At 42.6% G+C, this 24,324-nt stretch overlaps 1 protein-coding gene across 2 annotated transcripts in view; it reads right to left on the reverse strand.

Annotated features, from left to right (window-relative positions):
* The window catches only part of LOC105486997 (zinc finger DHHC-type palmitoyltransferase 13), a 53,215-nt gene extending 45,418 nt beyond the window's left edge, over nt 1-7,797 (reverse strand). The window contains exon 1 of one of the 2 annotated variants that reach the window (XM_071074976.1): nt 7,669-7,797. In XM_071074976.1, coding sequence (XP_070931077.1) covers nt 7,669-7,695 — 27 coding nt within the window. In that variant the 5' untranslated portion in view covers nt 7,696-7,797. The remainder of the gene's footprint in view (nt 1-7,668) is intronic. The other variant, XM_071074977.1, reaches the window with a different exon arrangement.
* Nucleotides 7,798-24,324: the final 16,527 nt, after the last annotated feature.

Here is a 24,324-nt window from a genome sequence, read left to right on the forward strand (position 1 = left end):
CTGCCAGGAAATCCCTTTGCGGCTCCTTGAGCTTTAACTAGATAGCTTCTCATAGAGCACTCGCTGTCTGCACTGATGCTTACTTCCAGGGCTCAAGTCAAAGCTAGGGGCAAATCAGAGAGAAAAAAAGTAAATCAGCTACTGATTTGGTGGTTTTTGAATTCCGGTCTTTTTCTTCTTCAGTCCACCTGCTTTTCTGAATAGGTAAATTCTGATTTATCTGGTAAATAATCAATACCCCCGTACATACACACACACAGAATCACACACAGTTAAAAATAAACATGTAGGTAGTTAGATTGAAATGTAAATTAAAAACATTACTTTAGGATGCTTTTCCTGATGTCATGGTAAGTATATTCAATTGGAAGAAGGCAAAGGGTTGAGGAAAAGAGTTGAACTATACTCAAAATTTCTAGAATTTCAGTAAGTAACAGGTGTAACAAAAAGTACAGCTAAGATTGACAAAAAAAAATCAGTGTATTTTTATATAAAAAAAATTTTTACTAGATTTTTAAACTATAGAATGATACAAATTAATTTTAAAGATCTAGCAATACAGAAGTGAATACGGGGTTAACAATCTGGACTATTTCCTCTCCAATACTGTACCACCAGAGATAACCAGTATAACAGTTGGGTGCATCTTCCCTCATTATGTATATATATTTTAACATATATAATATTGTGCTATATATACACATACACACACATTTTTAATCATTTCCTTCTTATACTTACTGAACAAATAGGATCACATTATATACATTATTCTTCAACTTGCTTTTCTCATGTAACAATATATCATGTACAGTCCTACAGTTCAGTAATATTTCACTATTGTTCCATTGTATATAGATATAGCATAATTCATTCAACCATTCCCCTTTGGTTAGAGACACAGGTTGATTTCAGCCTTTCACATCTATACGCAATCCAATCAATACCCTGGGCATTCTAATTCTATAGGATTGATTCCCCAAAGTAGGACTGTTGAGTCAAAAAACGTGCATTTTAAATATAAATAGATTCTGACCAAATACTCTCCCCAATTCACAGTTCCAACAGCAATGTATATACATGTTCTTTCTCCCTACAAAACTTCCCAGAACCGAATATTATCAATCTTTTTACAACCTTGACAATCTGATGGCTAAAAATGGCATCCTATTTTTCATTTGTACTCCCCTAGTTGCTAATGACTCTGAGTGCTTTGTTTGTTGTTGTTGTTGTTGTTAGGTATATTGGCTCTCCATATTTTCTCTTTTGTGGATTGCCTTTTCATAGTCTACTTATTTTTCTAATGAATTGTACATATCTGTTTCTCTTTGTAGGTTAGAAAGATTAACCCTTTTTTGTTTTGTTTTTGAGACGGGGTATTACCTGTCACCCTGGCTGGAGTGCAGTGGCACCATCAAAGCTCACTACAGCCCTATCTGCTGGGCTCAAGTGATCCTACCACCTGACCCACCCTCGTAGCTAGGACTATAGGCAAGCACCACCACACCCTGCTGATTTTTTTATTCTTCTGTAGACAGGTCTCATTATGTTGCCCAGACTGGTCTTAAACTCCTGACCTCAAGTTATCCTTCCACCTTGGCCTCCCAAAGCACTGAGGTTACAGGCATGAGCCACCACACCCGACCCTGACCCTTTGTTTATACACAGATTTTTCATCAGGGAAAATGGAGTCATTCTAGATACAAATTTGTTGCTTCTTATACTGTGTTAAGGCATTAAGGACATCAGCTTTATTTTTCACGTATAAAATTGAGGAGATTTACATGTTTTAATGTGAAGATTATCCACAATTAAGAGCATTTGTTTAGTAGGCAATTAATTACTGTGTATTTATGATGTACAATTATGCTAAGGGCATAGAAGACATGGGTGTCTCTCCTCCAGGAATTTAAGTCTAATAAGGGAGATATGTCAGAGACAGAGTAAAATAATAATAGCAAGCAATACGTGATATATATGATTAAATGGCAATTATAAGAAACTAGAAAACAGGAGATATATTTTGTTCATGTCATCATTGTTTACCCAAATCCAGATCAAAGTAAAACCTAAAAATGACTATATTCAAAGCTTATGTTTGAAGTCAATCATCTACAAAGTGAGGAAGGTACACTGAAGGCCATATATGCAGTAACCCACTAGGTAATATGAGAAAAAGTTAAAGCTTCTATTATAATAACCTTTTATCTTTTTACTTAAAAAGGAAAAATAAAATTTACGAATTTGAGTTTTTAAAGCTTTACCAAATTTATTTTTTCTTTTTAGCACACCTCTGCTGGCAGGAAAGTTTTACTAATTTTTAACAATGGCAGTCTCATTTATTGGTATGCCAAGCAGGTCACTCCTTATACTCTGTTTACAAGGTAACCTGGGGGCAGAGAAAGCTTCCACAGAGAGTTGACAGTAGGACCTTCAGCATTTTACAAAATACATTGGATTATTTTCAAATTATATTGTTAAAGTTTAACTAAATTACGTCTCCCAAAATGAGCAAGTAGCTTAAGCTGATTTCTACAAAGAAGCCACGAATTGAGATAATAACAATAATAATAATAATAATAAGCACAAGCAAATAAGAAAATAGCAGATCAGGAACTCTTCATCAGACACATGAAGTATAAACAAAGATGATCTAATCCAATCTGACAAGTCAGTACCCCCTCGGAAAAAATTCGAAATTGTCAAAGGCTAAATTGATGCAGATTTATAACCACTATCTTTAATTCAAATCTTGCCATGAGCATATACTGAGCTATTAGTTAATGAATATAATTTAGAAATACATTGTCAAATCTTACAATAACATGATCCATGACAACATGAAATTGGCAGCCGGCTCCTATCCCCATGTTCAAACAGAAGAGAGCTGAAATTTTTATTTTCTGTCAAGTTTTCTGTGAAGCAAGGTCAAGAAAAGGAGGGCAAGGACATGGCAGAGAAGGAGACAGGCAACCTTCAGTCTCAAAAGATGGGGAAGAAGACACATTGAGTCTCTGCTTCCACAGTATACTCTCAGCCTAATCTCTCCTGATTGCACTGATGACACAGGCCAAATAACCAGATTCCTAGTACAGCCACATTGGCTGTATGATAGTGGCGAATCATCTACTCTATTTTTGGCTCATTTCTACATTTGCAAAAGGAAAGAGACAGATCAATACACCCATAAAGCTCCTTCTAAGTAGTCTCATGTTACATGGTCCTAAGCCAAGCTGTTACAATAGTCATTATTGACTTGGGAACTGGTAAAGACTGTACTGCATGAACACACTATATGGATAAAGAAGTTTAACTGCTACATGGCTGCCTACAATGTTAAGGTAACAAAACAGACTAAGCAAATTCTTACAATGCCAGCCAACTCCCAAGAGTTTTCATTAATTATTCATTCAGGGAAATATAAAGCACACCTATACAAATCACAGAAGTAGGTAATCGGGGATAAAAGATGAATAAGACACAATTCCTTCCATAATTCATTCATTCTAGACATTTACTGAATGCCTACTATGTGCTGGGCACTATTGTAGACACAGCGATATGGCAATGAACAACAGACAAGGTCCTTGGTTTTCAAGGAACTTATATTCTACTTAGGGATATACTCCCTTCTCCATTTTCAGAGCAGAGTAAAATACAGACTACTCCTCAGACCTTGAACTAAAGAATGGGTGGACTCCAAGTGGCAGCAAACAATCAAACAAGATCCTATCATGGCTGAGTAGCAGTGAAAATGCACTGCATCAGGAGCCCTGACACCTGGGCTCTGCTAACTTGCTATGAACCTTTGGAAAGTAAGTTATTATTTTTGAGTCTTGAATTCATGGGAAAAGTTAAAGGGCTAGACTAGATAAATGGTTCTCAAACCTTCCAAATGTCATGGACCTTTTTGAAAATGTTTCCAAAATTAAGGCCTCTCTACTTAAGAGAAATGCACAACTGCACATGTAAACTAACTTTTCAAGATGTTCACTAATTCCAAGATATTCACTAATGCCCTGAAGCTTATCCTATATGCCAGTTTAAGAATCTCTCAACTAGGTAATACTGAAAAGCCTTCCAGCTCCAAGTATTCTATGATTCCATTCCATTTTACTTCCTCTAGTCTTCCTAGGATTCCAGTCTACAACTGCCTCAAGATAGTAGAATAATATGTTTTTTTTTATTGTTGTTGTTTTAATTAAGATACACAGGGGAAAAAAAATTTAAAGAGGGAAAAAAGAGGGATGACAAGAAAGAGATATGTAGCTAGCTCACTGTCCTCCACAGAAGAGTGAAAAGCAGAACAAGATATTATGAAAATTATCTAACAGACATATGAATACATTTGTGGTAATTTTTACAACATAGCCTCAAAATTATTTGCTACTTCTCCATCAAGAGGTAAAGGTCTATGTCCCTTCCTCTTGACTCTGAGCTCTGTGACTACCTCACTAATAATATATTTTGAAGTGATGTTGTTCCAGTTTGCAGGCCCACGCCTTAGAAACTGGCAGTTTCTTCTTCCTGGCTCTTCCATTAGATGGTCACTAATGGAACTCAGCCACTATACTGTGCACAGGCACAGGCCACGTGTAGGTGTCTCTACTGGAACTTAACTGCCAGATGTAAATGAAGACTCGTAGATACCAGCACCGGCTCTCAAGTCATCTCCAGCTTATGAGTCTTTGCAGCTGAGGCTCCAGACATGGTGGAACAGAAACAAACCAACCCTGCTGCAGTCTGTCCAAGTCCCTGACACACAGAGTCCATGAGCATGACAAAGGCTGTTTCATACCACTATGTTTTGGGGTGGTTTCTTACACAATAGATAACTACAGCATCTTTAAGTTCTGAGGGATCGTGTAATACTTCTCACACAGAGATGTCACAAATGCGATTATTTTTCTAAATTATATACAAGAATTGTTAAAGTTACAGTGGGCATTAATTTAAGCCAAAATCAAGATCTAGAAAACCACACTCAAACTCCAATGACAGTCATTATCCTGCCAGATTATCAAATAAAAAGAGAGTGAGAGAGAAGGAGCGACTGAGAGAGAAATATGTGACAGTCATTAAAAGTTCTCATGTCATTAAAGTTCTCATTAACAGAAGTTCCAGAGTTTAGTTTCCAAGTTCATTCATTGACAAGTATTTACAGGTACTCACCAGTGCTGGGCATTGTTCCAGATGCCAGGCACACAACAGTGAACATAACAGATAAAAATCACTGTCCTTATAGCACTAACATTCAGTGGAGGAGAAAGAAACAATAAACAAGACCAATAAGTACATTAAATGGTGTTAAATGCTGAGGAGAAATCTAAAGCAAGGAAGGAGGCCAGGGAGCGTTGCTGGTAGTGCTGATGATGGAAAAAGTTTGCAATTTTAAATATGCGGGTCACAGAACGCCACACGGAGGTGTCACTTGTGTCAAGACTTTAAAGAGGTGGGGGAATAAACCAAGTGGGCACACAAGGAAACAGCATTTCAGGCAGAGCAAATAGTAAGGCTGGTGTGGCTGGGGATGACGGGGCAAGCATGAAAGTAGTAAAAGATGAGGTCAGGCCGGGCGTGGTGGCTCACGCCTGTAATCCCAGCACTTTGGGAGGCTGAGGCAGGCGGATCATGAGGTCAGGAGATCGAGACCATCCTGGCCAACATGATGAAACCCCGTTTTACTATACAAAATATTAGTAGGGCGTGGTGGTCCGCGCCTATAGTCCCAGCTACTCAGGAGGCTGAGGCAGGGAAATCTCTTGAACCTGGGATGCGGAGATTGCAGCGAGCTGAGATCGTGCCACTGCACTCCAGCCTGGTGACAGAGACTGTCTTAAAAAAAAAAAAAAAAAGATGAGGTCAGAAAGGAAACTGGAGACCTGATCCTATAGGCAAATCCTGGCAAAAATCCAACAGCACTGATCTTGGAATCAAAAGAACCAAATTCAATGAGAACAGTAATGTTTTTGTCCGTTTTGTTCACTAATTTATCACAGCACCTAAAACGGTGCCAGGCAGACATTCAAAACACATTTGCTGAATGAATGACTGAAGTCTTGGCTCTATCACTTAGCAGCTATTTGACTTGTAGCAAGTGATTCAAGTTTTCTGAGCTTTAAAATCCAGTTCTCATCTTTAAAATCAGAATAATCATTTCTCCCCACCTCAAAGGATTATAGTGAGGATCAAAAATGGGGAAGTATTTTGCAAACTGCAAAGCAGTATATATAGGTAAGCTCTTCACATTATTGAAAAAGTTAACAAGAGCAATTACTATTAACAACAACAATGATGTCTCTACCTTTCCCTACTAAATTCAACCACCGAATCATTCTCTCTCTATAGGCCACGGAACTGGGACAAGGCTAATCTTCCCTTCAGCACGAGAGAGGAACTTTAAGCACTTGAAGGCTTTTGTAAATAAGTGGCAGTAATTAAGACATAATAGTTACTTCTACCAACTTTTCTTTGAGCCTCTCTGAGAAAAAGAATGAGGCGCTGTTTCCATGTGAAGATTCAACACCCTTTGGTAAAATCCAGTCTGCCTGAGAACTATTTATTTTCCTGTCAAAATGCAAGAACAACCAGTAAGAACACCTTGACATCTCCCCAGACATCTTGTCCCTCACTTAAACCTATACAAGACCTTGCTGAAAGAAGGGAAAGGGAGAGCATGAGGAACACTCTCGGGACTGAAAAATGTTTTTACAGATCAACTAATCCAATTATCCCAAACTGAGAATCTACCGCCTAACTCGTTCCAACTGAAGAGAGCTTCAGTGTTCTCATCTGTACATGGGGATAATATCTTAAGGATGCTTCAATTCTGGAATAAAATAATGCATATGAAAGCATCTGGCACGGGTTATGCACTCACTAAAACTGGCTGAATCTGGAAATTCAGCATTTATTCAATAAATATTAAGTGAACGTCTACAATATACCAGTCAGTACTCTAGGCACTAGGAAAGGGCCATAAGCAAAAAGCACAAAAATCTCGTTCTCTTGGAGCCAACATCTACCTCCTGTAACTTCCCCGATCGGCCCGCTTCACTTCTTTGGAACTCCGTCTGGCTTTTATACAACACCTCCTCCACGGAATATTGTCCTTTGAGATTTTGCAGATCCCCATGTGTACCTCCCCTCTCCACGCCCCTTTCCTCCATCCTAAACAAGCAGCCTTAATTCTTTCAAGGAGTAAGCAAGGATACGGAAACAGAAGCGAAAACTGGACTGGGTGGGGTGGAGGCGGGTGCCAAGGCGCCAGGGCTGAAAAAGAAATCAACAGAACCGCTCCGACTTCAGGGTCCGAATCAGGTGTGTAACCTGACACCTCTCCCGGGAAGGGCCATCCTCCCCTCCCCAGGCCCATAGATGTCCCCGCCAGGCTCCGGGTACCGGCCCCAGGGGGCGCCCTGGCCAGGGATGGAGGCTGGAGGGGCCGGCTCGGGCCCTCACCCGTCAGTCCTTGCCTTTCCTTCCCAGTCACCTCAGAGAGAATTTCCAGCATCATTCTTGGTGTTTCCAGGCTCCCGCTTCCCAGACGCAGGCCCCGCCGCTCCCGAAACCCCCTCACCGAGCGGCCTCTCACCCACACCGTCCTTTCCTTCACAGCTGCAGTCGCTCTCCTGGCCCCCAGGACAGCCACCGCCCGGTCGCACTCACCTGCGAGCCCAGCCCCGGCCCCTCCATCTCCCCAGGAACCCACAGCGGCTGAGGTTACTAGGCGAGTAGCGACTGCAGCCAGCCCGCCAGCCCGCCTTGGGCTGCCTCCTCTCCCACTTCCTGCTGGCGCCCTCACCTCCGCCGCTGCGGTCCCCGCTCGTGCCCTGAGCCGTCAATCGGTCCCGGAGAACCAATCCCAGCGCTCCATCGGCTAGGGGCGGGACTTTCTCACCTCCAGGGAAACCCGCTGTGAATAGTTCGCCAGAGGTTCCACCTCCAGCCCGCGAGTGCCTGTTGCTCCCCCAGCCCCAGCCCAGGACCAAGCGCCCCAGCCCCACGTGCCACGGTCCCCAGATGTGCGCCCGGGGTCAGGATCAGACTGTTATTCCAACGTCAACCACCATCTATTGAGAGCAAATCTGGACTTGGCTACTTAACTGCTAGATGACCTTGTGAAAGTCTCTTATTTTACCTCAGTTTTCTCATCTATGAAATGAGGAAAATAAGGGTACCTACTTCATGGAATTATCAGGAGGATTAAATGAGAAAACGCATGTAAAGCCTCTCAGCCAGTGCGTCACATATAAAAAGGAATCAATAGATGTTAGCTATTTAAATGTTTTCCATTCCATTTGTGTGATCTTGGGCAAGTCACCTCTACCGGCTGGGGTTCTGCTTCCTCACATGAAACAAAAAATGAGTTCTACGGCGCAGGCTGGACGGGGAGTGGGCGAAAGCCTCCCACTTGAAGTGCACCTCCCCCGACCTCCACGACCCTTTGTGGAGGGCACTGGAGGAGCTGGCATTTTTAAGCTCTGTCCAGCTCGAAGGTCTATGAAGCAAGCATTAGGGATAACTGGGGCGCTCCAATGGGGCAGTGGGGGCTCTCCTACCTCAGCCCCGAGTAAACACTGGGGTTTTTCTAGCCCAGCACTGAACACAGTTCTTTGTAATGGTTCCTTAGATGTGTCTGTTGCCAAGTGGAACCAGATTAAGACTTCCGGAAGCTAATTTGAAAACGATCTGAAAACATTATGACTTCCTTATTTTATAAAAATAATACTAAATCATAAAATAAATATCTAGAAGTCCAACAAAGTGCTGAGTTTTCTCATGAAAAATATTGCTATGATACAATAAAATCGTAGATGTGTTACTGTTGATTTAGTGTCTGTGTCCTTCGGGTACATCAGCCCTGGCTTGCCCCCAAAAGCCCAAGCTCTTTGAGGACAGGAACCATGTCAGATCCATCTCTGAACTCCCAGTGTCTAACACAGCACTGGGACATGGAAAATGCTCAGCACAATTTTAATGAATGATGGATGGATGTACAGGTGTGTCATTAATACACGGACAAATGGAGTGACAAGTAGAAGTGCAAGCAACTTCCACCGAAAGCCAGAGGAAAAAGCAATTAATTCCAACAGGTTAGGATGAGGCATTGGGTGAGGATTCACAGAAGAAAGAATGTTTGGGTTTGGTCATCTTGCTTAACTAATAAGAGCTTTCTTTATTCATCACTTACAATCTGTTGTCACTGTGCTAGTGTTTCCATACATTATGTCTCATCCACGAGATGGGCGTTATTTTCCCCAACTCCTGGGAGGAGAAACTGAGGTTCAGGCTGATTCCATAAACCCCTAGTCACTCAGCAAGTAAAGTAGTAAAGAATGTATTCAAACCCAGGTTTCTTACTGCAAGCATTTTGGCTGAAGTAGTTTGTTTCTTTCATTTTCAAAGACGGATTTAAAAGATGTTGTAGAACTTGAGGGAAGCTTAAAATCTGTTTCAATGCCTCTGCACTGATATCCTAACACATTGGAAGATTTTGGAGCAACTAAATCCCAACACCCCACTCTTTAGCCAGGCTCCTGGTTTCCCTCCGCTCATGTTTTATGCTTCCAGTGAACTATTTCACATCAAGCATATCCATGTCTAATGGCTATATGAAACCAAACCCAGTGATAGCCTCTAACTGCCAGCAATAGCTCTCATCTTTGAAGACACCTTTGCTGGTAGACATACCCCACTAGAATAGTATGATGGGAGAAGAAGCAGGCTCCTGGAGCCTACTGCCTGAGCCGGAATCTCAGCTCCAGCACTTAGTATCTGCATGCCCTTTGGCAGGTTACGAAGTTTTCCTCCTTCAGTTTCCTTCCTTAGGTTTCCTCATCTGTAACAATGAGATAATAACAGTACAGTACTTCATGGTGCTGTCAAGAGAATTAAATGAGCTAATGTATGTGAAGTACCTAGAGGAGGGTCTGTACATACTAGGCACAATATATATGTTAGCTATTCTCACCATTGCCATTGTCATCCTTGGGAGTGGGTGTTGGGGAGGGCACTGACAGTACCAGGTGGGTGCTGTCATGCCAAGGGCCAAGGATAGAGATTCAGCAGACCTGACTTCTAATTCAAGATTTGCCATCACTTTCTGTGTGTATTAGTTTCCTAGCACTGCCATAACAAAGTACCACAGACTGAGTGGCTTAAACAAATTTGTTCCACAGTTCTGGAGACTAAAAGCCTGAGATGAAGGTGTTGACAGGGTTGGTTTTTTCTGAGGCCTCTCTCCTTGGCTTGTAGATGGCCATCTTCCCCTGTGTCTTCACATGGTCTCCTTCTTTGTGTGTAGCCATATCTTCACTTCCTCTTTTTATAAGGACACCAGTTATACTGGATAAGCGGGCACCCTGATGACCCATTTTAACATTGTTACCTCTTTAAAGACTCTATTTCCAAATAAAGTTACATTCTGAGGTACTAGGGGTTAAGACTTCAACATACGAATTTAAGGGGGACAAAATTCAGCTCACTACACTGTGCGACCCTGGGCAAATCACTTTCCCTCTCTAATGACAATTTATTTGTTTGTAAAATAGGGATGAGAACAGAGGCTGGAAGCACTAAACTCTACAGTTCCTCTCAGCTCTGATGATGTCATTTCCCAGCTGAGACTAAACTTTACCTTTCCAGTTCCCCCAGCACTTTTAAGTCTCTTTTAGGTGACACTGTTTCCCTCATTCTACAAACATGGATTGAGTTCCTTCTATGGACCAGGCACTGTTCAGCACTGGGGATTCAGTATTGAGCAAGACAGAAAAAACTGTTTCGTGGCTTCCTGGGGTTTACTCTAGTGTGTAGCAGTAAGAGACAGACTTTCATCAAATGGGCTCACAAATATTTACTTTTTATAGTCAGCCTTGCAGTTCTTAAGTAGATCCTGTTTCCTCCACTTGGCCACCTCTTTCCTTCACTCAGCCTCCACTTGGCTGCTGATGCACATCCATTTGTCCTCATTATGTTTTGCACAAGGTCTGGCACACGGTAAAGGCTAAAAAGACGCATTTTTGAAATAAATGAAGAAACAAATGAGTCCAATTGAAATAAATGGTTTATAAGATGACATTAAAGGCAGCTCAACTCTATAAATCACTCTAAGATGTGCTGATTTCACAATGCTTAACCACTATTGGATTTAAAAAATTCCATATTAAGGTTTACTAATCCTCACTGTCAAAATAGGAGCATCAGCTGACTTTGTTCTGACTAAACTTTTGATTCTGGCCTCGCTTCTTCCATACGCTTGGAAAGGACAGGGGTGGTTTTTGAACCAGGGACTTGTGGTTGTAATAATTTTGATGGCGGCAACAAAACAACCCTTTGGAATGTCCCAAAACCCCACACATCTGTCAGCAGAGGGCTTCTCACAAACACCAGGTGTGAAATCCTGATGCTCTGTGGTACCAAGCCAGAAGGGCTGGGTGGTGTGAGTGCTTGCTGTCCTTTAGGTAGTGAATGTTTGTTGAGCTCTGAACATACGCCAGGTCCAGGCTAAACATATGAGTAAAGTGGTGAACACCACAGCCTCTGCTCTTCTGGAATTCAGTCCAAGGGAGGCAAATACTGATAGAGATAAATAAATAGATAAAAAGAACTAGAGACAATGGCAAGTGCTAAAAAGGAAAAGTGCCAAGAATATAATACAGGAACCCACTTTAGCCTGGGGAGATAAGTGGCGTAGAGAGTCCTCTTCAGAAAGTCATAAAACCAGCTCAAAAGGACTTTCCCAACTTCATTTACCTAAAGAGAAACTGAGGCTCAGGGAGGGAAAATGACTTGAACAATGCACTTTCCAAAGTAGTGGTGAATATAGGGCTGGGACAACTCTTCTGACCCCCTATGGCTCTCTTGCCAGCCTTTGGGCGGCCTAAGCTTTCTAACTGTAACCCAACTCACAGATGCTCTGGGCTGGGGATTGGGAGATGGACAGGGATTACTTAGGAGTCTTGCTCAATCTCTTGTCTTCTACTCATGAAAAAGCTTCAACAATGAAAAATTAAAAACTCATTTTATATACAGATCACCAAGATCTAGTCATGAGATATTTTAAGAACCACAGTTACTCTCTGGGTTAGGAGTCCATGGTGTGCATTTTATTTTTTACTTGCCAGATTAACCAGATTAATATGGTGGGGTTTGTGTGTGTGTGTCTCTGTGTCTATGTGTGTGTCTGTGTGTGCGTGTGTGTGTGCAAGAGAGGTGTAGAGAGGGAGAAGGTGAAGCAGGAAGTATTCCTACTACTTTCAGTAGCTACTATTTTGAGTCTTAGTCATCTCCTTGCAGTGATACATTTAAATATCAATGGAGATTTTTTATGGCTATGTCCAAACTGTGACAGCAACACTCAGAATTGGGTAATAAATCTACCTTGACTCTGATACAGATGTGGCAAGACTCCCTTCTCCACCTTCTATATCCTACTATCATAGTTGTGTATTTATTGATTTATATACCCATCTCCCCATAGTCTCTGTGCTCATAGCAGATACTTAAGTATCACTTCCCCAGGAAGGCCTTCCTGGACTCCTAGACCAGGTTAGGATGCCCTGTTAGGTGCCCCATAGCACTTTGAAGTGCTGCTGTCACAGCACCTGTGGAACATTATTACTTTGCTGCATTCAGGTTGAGAACATTTATCTTCTCTGCATACCATAAGCCATGAGCACAGAACCTGGGCCTGTCTCAGACACAGATGCATTGCCAGTGAATAGCAGGGTACATGGCGCATGGGAGCTGCTCAATATTCAGTTGTTGAATGAGTAAACAACCATATATCATTCATTTGTATTTGCATTTCTAGCACCTAGCACAGTTCCTAACACAAGCTAAGTGCTCAAAAATGTTGACTTGCATTTAAGAATCTCATTTCTGTCTCTATACAGTTTGCAAAACACTTTTGCTTCCACTGAGATTGAGATTTGTAACAGCCTTGTGAAGTAGTCAGAACAGGGATTAGCATCCCACTTTGTAGACATGGCTCAGGAAGTTTAAGCAATTGGCTGAGAGTATCAGGCTAGAGAATATTGAAGAACTGAAGCCAAAAACATTCAATGACAAGGGCAGTGATGTTTCCTTGTCAATATCGTCCCTGACAAAAATTAAGTTCAGAGCCCAGGGACTAGCCACAGATTCGGGGCCTTTCAAAACTTCATATAGCTACTTTTTCAAAGATATTTTCAAATACGCCCACTTGGGGGAATCAAGGTGAGTCAAGGGTTTTGGAGGTTCACTGTCTGCATCCTCCCAGTAAGAGACTGTACCTCCTCCCAGGAAGAGACTATACCACTTTGAGCTTCCATGTTCTCATCTATAAAATGTAATCGCACCCACTTCATAGAGGATTCAATAAAAGGGTTAAACAAAAAAATATATATATATATGATGTGCAGTACAGTAAGTGCTCTACAAATGTTGGCTGTTATAAAGGCAATTGAGAAAAACTGAAATCATAGGGAAGACTTGGCCTTAGCATTGATCCTTATGACCAATTTAATCCAGAGCCTAGCTCTGGAATATTCATGACTTTACAGGAAATACAATGACAAAGGATCCATTCACCAAAATTTATTTATAGTTTCAACAGGTGACATTAAATAATTGTTCTCCTTCCATCACCAGCCTACTCTACACACTAAATTATTTGTGCTCGTGAGAAAAGCTGCATTCCCCTCAGCTCTGCTTTCACGGGAGAATGAGCGCTGGTTTAATCTCTTGTTGGCTGCTGCTCTAATTATAGTGATACAGTGGTGTCCACGGTAATGGACAAAGCTGGCCAGCTGTGTTGCAAGTTGTTCAAGATACAGAAGGTGGCACCATCTGAGGCCAAATGGTTACCTTTCATCTCAGTTTCTATATAAAACAATTTTGCATTGTGCTTTGTATAGATCATGAAATATGGCAAAATCAGGATTTCCCAAGCTGAAGGCGCTGGGATCATTCCCAGTGCTACTGAGTTGCTGATGTATCTGACTTCTGGACATGTGGATTGTTGTAAGCAAGGGCAATAGGCATGATGGCAGGAGAGGCAGAGCACCGAATAAAATGATAGATTGGAATTCTGCGGGAAGAGTAGGAGGAGGAGGAACGGATGTTACCCCTTGTGCAAAACATCCCTTTATCCCCGGGGCTGTGGTGACTGATATCCTCTACACCTCTGGCCTGGTGCTTGTCTTGCTATATTGTAACTGCCTGTTTACTCCTCTGCCTCTGCCTGCAGCTTGTTTGTGAGTTAAGGATTCTTTCTGTTCATCATTGTATCCCCAGAGCCTAGTACAGAACATACACAGGTATATAAATACTTGTTGGGTAAGGGGTAAAAATTGTCAGAAAACTCATTCTTAGGACATGGTTGGGTAGGAACAGGGAAGGAAGCACTAAATTTGAGGTGAATTGGGACATAGTGGTTCCTAATTTCAGTTAGTCATATGACTCATTTTCAAATTTCACATGTCCTGTCCCCACTCAGAATTGGTTCAGGAGTAGCATGGCCCACCAGTCACCCTTTCTGTGGGAAGCTGGGGGATCAAGGGTGGTGCTCATGGCACAGGCGCTAACACCAGTCATATCAGAAACTCAAGTGTCCTGAGGCTGTGGGGGCCACACTTGACCCCAACAGGAAGAGCTCTCAGGCTGGCATGTCCCCAGGATGGGGCAGATTAGAAAGGAGTTTCAAGACACAGTGTCACTAGGGACCTGGCTCGAGGGCACCAGAGGCCAGGCCTCCAGATGTGATCAGAGCTGGGCCACATTACAGACCCACAGAAGGCCCATGGCAAGAACCCGCCTTTCCCTGGCTCAGCTTCGTCCTCTACCAGCCTGACGGGAGGTCGCACGTGGAGGAAGAGCTGTGTGACCAGTGAAAGGAGCACTGGGCTGGGCATCGGGAGGCCCAGCTTTCAAGTCTTTACACAGCATGACCAGCTGCCTGGCCTCTGACGAGACAGAGAACCTCTCTGAGTCTTGGTTTCCTCACCTGCAAAATGGAACTTGGGACACAGTAGCTCCTCATATACCACAGATGAGAAAGAAATGAGTCCTCAGTTCCAAGGCCAAGTTAGTTTGATCCCAATTCCAAACATCTATGGACACTTATAGCAGATTGTCCTATTGGACAGTTGAACTCCTGCTCAGGAAGAAAGGAACAGTTCCACATCTTTCCCTTAGCACAAAGTCAGGGGTGATAGACCCATGGGCGAGGTAGAGGGAGACAGAATGAAATACCTACAAGATACCTCTCAGAGCATGGGCACTCCGCCCTCTTGTCAGCCCTTCACGTCATGCCCCAGCCGGGTCCTTTCTTTCATGCAGCACTCCCACTGGCCAAGCTCTCCCAGGACAACCTCTAAGGAAGGAGGAAGGCTTTATCTCCCATTTCATATAAGAGCCCAGCCTCAGAGCTGCACACAGGCCAAGGCCACATACGGCAAACAAGGTGGTGCTGTTAGGGCTTGATCCCACATGCCAAACACAAGCTCAGCTCCTGTTGTAATTCACTTAGAGTCTGAGGCAGAATATTAAAATCAGTAAAAATATTTTCAAACAAGCGGAGTCATCTTAATTGGATAAAAACGGAGTATTTTAAAAATGATAAACATGAAACTAAAAACTCTGCAAATGTCTGAGACAGATTAAAATGCTTAAAGATACATAAAAATGTATAAAATGTCCCTATGGTATATTCATATTATCAACATGTTTTGTTTTGTTTCCAACCAATGTGCCTTTTGGCTTAACTTTTTTTTTCTTTGCGACAGAGTCTCACTCTGTTGCCCAGGCTGGAGTGCAGTGGAGTGGTCTCAGCTCACTGCTGCCTTGACCTCCCGGGCTCAAGTGATCCTCCAGCCTCAGCCTCCTGAGTACCTGGGATTACAGGCACCATGTCTGGCTAATTTTTCAACGTTTTGTACAGACAGGATCTCACTATGTTGCCCAGGCTGGTCTCGAACTCCTAGGCTCAAGCAATCCTCCCACATCTGCCTCCCAAAGTGCTGGGATTACAGGCATGAGCCACTGTGACAGGGCTTAACTTAAAAAAAAAAAAAATCAGTTTACCCTCTGGAATTGAGTCAGAATCTTGAGTCAGACTTGCAAGGATTCTAACTTCAGGAAATGAGGTTAGCAGAAAACAAGGAGTAATTTCATAGTTGTAGGATCTTTAGAAATCCTCTACCCAATATGCTCCCTGAGTCAGAGTTCTCTCACTCTCCCACATCCCTTAAAAGCTGTTGTCACTATCTCCTTGAATATCCACAGTGCGGGATACTCACTGTCTTCTATCATACTGGTTAAATTGAACAGAACTATTCCTCACTTTTTTTCTTTTTTTTTTTTTTTTTTGAGAAGGAGTCTTGCTCTGTCGTCCAGGCTAGAGTGCAGTGGCCGATCTCAGCTCACTGCAAGCTCTGCCTCCCAGGTTCATGCCATTCTCCTGCCTCAGCCTCCCCAGTAGCTGGGACTACAGGCACCTGCCACCACACCCGGCTAATTTTTTTTTTGTATTTTTAGTAGAGATAGGGTTTCACCGTGTTAGCCAGGATGGTCTGGATCTCCTGATCTCGTGATCCGCCCACCTTGGCCTCCCAAAGTGCTGGGATTACAGGAGTGAGCCACTGAGCCGGGCCAACCATCCCTCTTTTATGTTTATAGTCCGTCCTTTTTTCTTGGTTATGGCGCCACAAAAATTCCAGTGAATTCTCTCTTCTACATCACAGCCCGTTAGATACTTGAATGGATAACAGTACCCCTAAGTGTGTTGTCCCCCTGGTTAAACATCCCCAGCTCTTTCAACCATCCCTCAATTTGTGTGGAAACCAAGTGGAGGAAATGCTGCTGTTGTGGGAGCCAGACAGAGCTAGCTTTATATCCCAGCTCTTGCCAAGTAGCCTTGGCTTAGTCACACAATCTTTCTGCATTTCTACTACTATTTTGTAAGGCTGTTAAGAAGACTAAATGAGAGAATGCGTGTAAAGCATATGGTATGGTGTTAGCCTTAAGGTGGGTGTTTTATATATTAATAGGTGACAATATTGTTATGGGACCAGGGACAACTTATTTGCCATCACTTCAGAAGAATTCTACATTAAAAAAAAGGAATGAGGTTGAGATATCTGGGAATGAAAAGAAAGTTGAGGCTGGGGTGGCCTGGCTAAGGGAGCTTGACGAAGAGGGACTTGAAGTCAAAAAGAGAAAAGACAGATCATAGGAAGCCAAAGATTCTACATAGTGAGGATGAGGATGCCAACTTCATAGTGGTTGGCATTGTGAGGAACAAATTGTTTCATGTATGTGAAAGGACTTTGTAGAATAAATGCTCCCCCCTGCTCCCAGAACACCTGGTGCTTTACCACATTATATTAAGACAATTTTTTAATCTATTTCCCCCGAGACTAAAAGTTCATTGTGGTGGGAAAATTTCTTTTTTTGTCTGCCCATCTTCCACTGGGGAAATGCCTCTCCGTTACCCCAAGTAGTTTAGGTGGGACTGTCAATTTCAGTACCCTGCCTGCTATGAGCCATAAGGCTGAGTCCCTGAGCCAGGCCTGACCATTCAAGGTACACCATCATTTTGTCCAGGGGGATTGTAGGGGTGAGGTTGGGGGGAGCATGTGCCCAAAACAGGGCCAAAAAGAGTCCTTTCATATAATTTGATCTATTGATGCTATAAAAGCCAAGTTTCTTTCTTTTGAACTATTTTGAATTCTAAGAATATAAACTTGGGGCTAAATTTTGCTTATTCAACAAGTATTTATTGAGGGCCTAAATATTAGCCAGGGTTCACAGGTTCCAGTCATAAGAACATATATCTCTCTAGATATTTTAAACAGAGGGAATTTAACATAAGAAAGTGCTTACACCGTGTTAGGAGGCCTGGGCTGGTGGATTGACCACAGGTGGCTGGCGCCAAGACCATGGTGGGCACTGTGCATGTTGACTGGAGATCTGCTTAGGCTCTGAGGAAGTAGCTCCATTGGTGGGTGCTAGAAGTGCCCAAAACACCCGCTGTGCTCTGTGCCTGTCGGAAGGTTGCTAACAGAAGTCTGAAGCAGGAAAAGAGCCTCTTCTCTCTTCCTCTTGTCTTCCAGTTTCCCACCAGTGCCTTATTAGGCTTATAGAAGGCCTCACTGGTTTTCTATCTGAAAGCCAGTTGCCAAGAGAATCCAGAGAATGTAATTCCAGTGTCCAAGCCTCCTTAAAACCCATAGCAGAACAAAGCAGTGGAAATGAAATTTGAGAGTAATCAGGCAAAAGACAGCCCCCTGTGCAATGTGCTAGGTCTCATTCTAGGGACTGGAGGAATAGTAGTAAGCAAGACAGACAAAAATCCACTCTCCAATAGCTTGCTTCTAGAGGGAATGAGAAGTAATACAAAAGCAAGCCCATAGGCAAGCAAGGTACAAACCAGGATACCAAGCACTATTTGTCTCAGTGCAGACTCCCTAGAAGCCGAGCACCAGATGAGGATTATTATGCAAATGCCTTATTAAGGAAGTGCTCTTAGGAACACCTGCTAGGAAGTGAGGGAATGTGATGGTTAATTTTATGTCACGTTGGCTAGATTATGGTGACCAGCTGCTTGGTCAAACACTAGTTGAGATTTAGTCAACATTTAAAACCAGTTGACTTAAAGTGAAGCAGATACTTTATATGGTATGGATGAGCCTTATCCAATCAGTCGACAGCTTTAACAGCAAAGGCTGAAGTTTCCCAGAGAGAAATGAATTCTGCCTTCAGAGGGCACCATAGAAATTCCAGCCTTCATATTCAAGACTGCAACATCAACTCTTACCTGAATATTCAGCCTCCAGCCCACTGACTTACCCTATGGCTTTCAGACTTGCCAGTCCTGACAATTGCATGAACCAATTTCTGAAAATACATCTGTTGTCTTTCACATTGGTTCTGTTTCTCTGTAAAATCGTGACTAATACAGGGAAGGGAGAACAAACAACCAAAGCAAGGATGTGATTTCAGGCCAAATCTAGTCTCAGCCTGATGCCACTGGAAGCTCTGGAGTGTCAGCTGAACCACAGAGTTTGCCAGTTCTTGAGGCAAAGGAGGTGAGCTTCATACATCTGTACCAGTCAGTCCCTGGGACAGGTTATATACATACTTTGACTATGGGGAATTTCTTTTTTTCTGTTTTTTCAAGGCTACGGTATTTTAATTCCAGGGGTCAGAGATACTCCTGGAAGGAGTAACAGGAATAAAGTATGATTTCTTCGTCATCCATTGACAAATTAGAAGGAATTTCTTTAATTAGAAAACTGGCTTTGGGTCTTGAGAGTTATAGGGCTTGGCTTACGGAATTGGCGGTGTGGATTTAGTTTGCAGGTTGCTTAACTCATCATGTGACGTTAAAAAAAAAGTGCCCACCTTCTTTGAACTTTACCTCTTGGGTATACTAGAGAGCTAGCCAGGGTAGTAACTAGTTCTACTCAATCCAGTTCTCCCACTTACACCCCCGCATCCCTGCCCTGGTAAATTAGGACTTCATCTGGAAGCTTCCCTGATCTCTCCAAGAAGTCATGACTTCCTTCTCTGTTCCCCCTTCAGGTTCTGCATGCTCCTTTATTACATTATTGCATTTTTCTGTAATGAACTCTTCACCTTGTAGGTGGCCAACCATCACAGTTTTCCTGAAACAGGGGACACCAAACTTTCTAGGGTTTTTTGTTGTTGTTGTTGTTTGTTTGTTTGTTTGTTTTGAGACAGAGTCTCACTCTGGCGCCCAGGCTGGAGTGCAGTGGCGCAATCTCCACCTCCCAGATTCAAGCAATTCTCATGCCTCAGCCTCCCAAGTAGCTGGGATTACAGGCACACGCCACCATGCTTAGCTAATTTTTGGTATTTTTAGTAGAGATGGGGTTTCTCCATGTTGACCAGGCTGGTCTCAAACTCCTGGGCTCAGACAACCCACCCATCTCAACTTCCCAAAGTGCTAGGATTACAGGCATGAGCTGCTGCACCTGGCCGGGACACTGGACTTTCAATGCTAAAACCGAAGCGAGATGGTCACCCTATTTTTCTTTGTCCCTCAATGAGAGGTGGAAATATGGGATCCTGTTCTGCTCAATCTGATGTTTGTTCTTGCACAGTTCTTACATGAAGCACATGCTTCATTGTTTTTGGAGTTGTGGGGGTGAAGAAATAATATCTTCTTTTCTCCACCCAAATTCAGAACCCATTAGGATACACACACACACAAGTCAGACACAAAGAGATAAAAATACCAACTTCATTAGTGATGAAAACTGATATCAGGGAAGGGGCTTAGGTCTTCTAGCCAATAGGCTTCTAATACTTCACCCCCTTAATTGGAGACTTACCCAATCACATTTTCCAGCAGTCTTGGACCACTGCAAGCATCCGAGTGCATGGAATGGAGCAAAAGGTAGGCAGATCTCAGAGGGAAAAACAGAAGGCTGATTTGAGTATGAAAGCTTGTCTCCCAAACTCTGTTATAAGTCTTTTCTCCTCTTTTTGGGGTGAGGGAGAAAAACGGGGAGGGGGAAGTAGAGAGTGGAGAGGAGAGAAGCGTTACTTCAAACTCCCTCCACAAAAAACGCAAAGCCAGGAGAAAGGAGAATTCCCAAGAGGATTGGTTGAATGAATGAAACAACAAATAAAAAGTCACTAATGCTGCTCATTCTTCCTCTACCACTTGATCATTTATTGGGGAGTTTGGAGCTGCAGCAGGGTAGAGGCTCTCCACTATAAGCATCGTCACCAGGCCCACCACCTAGTGCAGGGAGGACACTGGTGACCACTTGCTGAGATACCGCACCCCCCCCCGCCAAAATGTTAATTTGCTTACATGAGATCCTTGCTAAGCACTTGCTCTGTACCCACCTGAGGGACTTCATCGGCTGTACTTACCCCAGGACTTGCCAGTACCACATTGAAAAAGTAGCCATCGTTGTTTTCAGGACTTTGCAGTTACTGAAATAAGTCACCCAGTCTCAAAAACAGGATACCCACCCACATGTTGGATATACTATTGCATTTACTTAGGACTGAGGAGTTTGATCATGTTGAGGTTGAGGTAGTAATGAAGGTGTGTGATGCTTCAGCTCAAGTGAGGTTCCTTTAGGGTTTCTGTATATAAAGGCAAGAGTGATTTGAAGTTACGTTAGACCAGAGAAGACTTGGTTCAACCAAAGGACCACTGAAGTCCTTTCATTTCCATATGTCCTGGTGCCCCAATTCAACTTGAAGCTTGTTTCCCAAGAGTAATGGGTAGAGTCTAATAAACCAGATAAACACACTCTAAATGGCACTTTTTTCTTATCCAGCCAAGTGTAAAGTGGCTAGATTTCTCAATTCCACACAATAAATACCTGGTATAGATTAACTTGATTCAGCAAGTACACAAGGAAGGCTGGAGATAAGGCCCATACTGGCTCTGACAAGGTGAGCAGGTGTGTGTGTGTGTGTGTGTGTGTGTGTGTTGAGGGATGTTCTAGGAGGCAGCATGGTGAATGGGAAGAGGCATGGGTCCAGGAGTAAAGTTTCTACCGCACACTAATTCATTACACACTGCTGAACTGAGGTTCTCTGAGCCTCAGTCTCCTCATCTGTGTTGGGTTAAATACATTTTAACATATCTTCCAGTTCAAATAGAGCACCAAGAACTACTAGCTATCGAGCATGTCTAGACTGGTAAAAATCTTCACTGAAGCTCTTCTGACAATGATTTTTTTTCTGACAGCTCCATGTCTTCTGTGACTTTTTGCAACGGGTGTTTTCTACTGAGTAATGCGTGTGTAGAATATTTTTTTCCAAGTGGCCCAGTGACTCACAATCTAATATTTGTATTGTGATTATCTACGACAGCCATCTCCTGAATCCTCAGATATTAACATTCCAAGCCTCTCTGAAGCCACATTTCATAGCTTCCCCAACATCCATCCATCCATCCATCCATAAATAAGATATCATTATTAAGAATGTCATTTTTCATAATGGATTTTCTTTTCTAACTCAGGCTCCATAGGCAATGAGCTGAGGTTACATGATTTATTGCTTTCAGTTTGTTGGCCTTGGACTGTTCTGCCTGTGTACTAATTTTATGGCACACTAAACTTCTGCTTATTTACCAGCTTCTTCCTAGAGGAAGAAAACTGCAGCCCTGACACCTTCAAAATGAAAACAAGCAAATGAATAAACAAAAAACCTCCTCCAGGATATGGAGACAAAGCCTTTCTCTTAGAATGAAAGGCTCACATTTGTTCATGATGCTGCTATTCTATCCGTTGGCTTGAAAATGAACTGAAGAAAGCATTGGACAAATAACTGTACTTGGAGGAAATGGAACAGACAGATTGATTCTTAATTAGTACCCATGTAGAGTAAACATCTTCATATAGCAAGCATCTAAGCACATTCTTAGTAAGCATTGGTTTCTACTTAAAACATATCGACTCATCATAGAGGTTTTTCTTATCATTAATGGAATATATATGGAAATACATATTATTTGTTATATAAGGTGTGATAGTTTAGATATTTGTCCCCACCCAAATCTCATGTTGAATTGTAATCCCCAGTGCTGGAGATGGGGCCTGGTGGAAGGTGTTTGGGTCATGGGGACAGATTCTTCATGGCTTGATGCTGTCTTCATAGTGTTAAGTGAGTTTTCGCAAGATCTGGTTATTTATAAGTGTGTGCACCCTGCCCCCACTCTCTTGCTTGCTCCTATTTTTGCTGTGCAATATGCCTGCTCCCCCTTTGCCCTATGCCATGACTGTAAGCTTCCTGAGGTCTTGCTAGAAGCCAAGCAGATGCCAGCTTCCTGTACAGCCCACAGAACTATAAGCCAATTAAACCTCTTTTCTTTGCAAATCACCCAGTCTTAGGTATTTCTTTGTAGCAATGCAAGAATGGCCTAATACAATATGTTTGTGTATGAGTGTGTGTTTTATGGAACTCAGAAAGATTGTGAAAGGAGGGAAAATTAATATTTACAGAGTGTATTAGTTTCTTGTGGCTGCTATAACAAATGACCACAAAGTTGGTGACTTAAAACAACAGAAATACACTATCTCACAGTTCTGGCATCCAGAAGTCGGATATCAGTAGCACTGGGCCAAGATCAAGGTGTCAGCAGGGTTGTGCACCCGCCAAAAGCTCTGGAGTAACTCTGTTCCTTGTCTTTTCCTACTTTTAGTTAGAGGCTGTCCATATTCCTTAGCGTATGGATGCATCTCCAAATCCCTCTGCTCCATTTTCAAATCAAATCGGCTCTTCTGTGTGTGAAATCCCTCTCTGCCTCCTTCTTCTATGTATACACATGATTGTATTTAGGGCCCACTTGGTTAATCCAGAATCATGTCCCCACCTCAAGAATCTTAATTTAACCACATCCGCAAAGACTCATCCCCTTTCTTTTGCCATATAAAGCAATGCTCAGATTCCAGGATTAGAACATGGATGTATTTTGGAGGGCCATTTTTTACTCCACCACACTGAGCATTTACTCTGTGCCATGTCCTCACCTTGATCTACATAGCCGTGCCTCCTCCCACAAGCCTTCTGTGAGGAACAAGCAGTGAGAAAAAGACCTTGGGCAGGGAATCAGAAAACCTGAGTCCCTTAACTTGCCAGCATGCGTGCCATTCTCCTCCTTTTCTGTGCCTAAGGAAGACATTGCTAATTGGTCACAGCACTAACTTTTGCTAAACCCCTGGACTTGACTCCAGAATCCTTAATATAGTGTTTCAGGAAGTAATTGTGAATTTAACCCTATTTGACACCCCTATCTTGAACTCTTAGTCTCCTCATTTGTAAATAAGAATAGTACAAGCACATCTATCTCTTAGGGACAGTGTGAGGATCAAATGACATAATGGATGGAAAACACTTTATGAATCCTAAAGCAGACAGCTAAATAAAGAAGCTATGTTCCCAACAGGAATTCATGGGGAGACTGTCTGGGAGACCTCTGCTTAGAAAGTTAGAGGGCTTCTATTGCAAGGAGATTGTGAAGGTCAGGTTCAGAGTGGTGAGTGAGGCTAGGTCTGAACTTTATCAAGCTTGTCCAACCTACCTTATTTTGTTGTTGTTGTTGTTGTTGTTCTGTTTTGTTTTGTTTTAGGCTTTTAGCAGCCTGAAGCCATAGTTTTTATTTTCTGTGTCTAGTGATAAGCAGAAAAGAGGACTGAAGAAGGGGCTTTACTGACTCAACCAGAAACAGAAACTAAGAACCCATGACTGTATTCTCTCCCTTGGACACCCCTGCTAGATGGTAATTCTTCCCTTTATTCACCCAATAAAATAACATAAGCAAACACAATCTAAATATTCAGTAAGGAT

This window comes from Macaca nemestrina, chromosome 12 (genome assembly GCF_043159975.1).
Source record: "Macaca nemestrina isolate mMacNem1 chromosome 12, mMacNem.hap1, whole genome shotgun sequence".
In the NCBI taxonomy this organism is placed as follows: domain Eukaryota; kingdom Metazoa; phylum Chordata; class Mammalia; order Primates; family Cercopithecidae; genus Macaca; species Macaca nemestrina.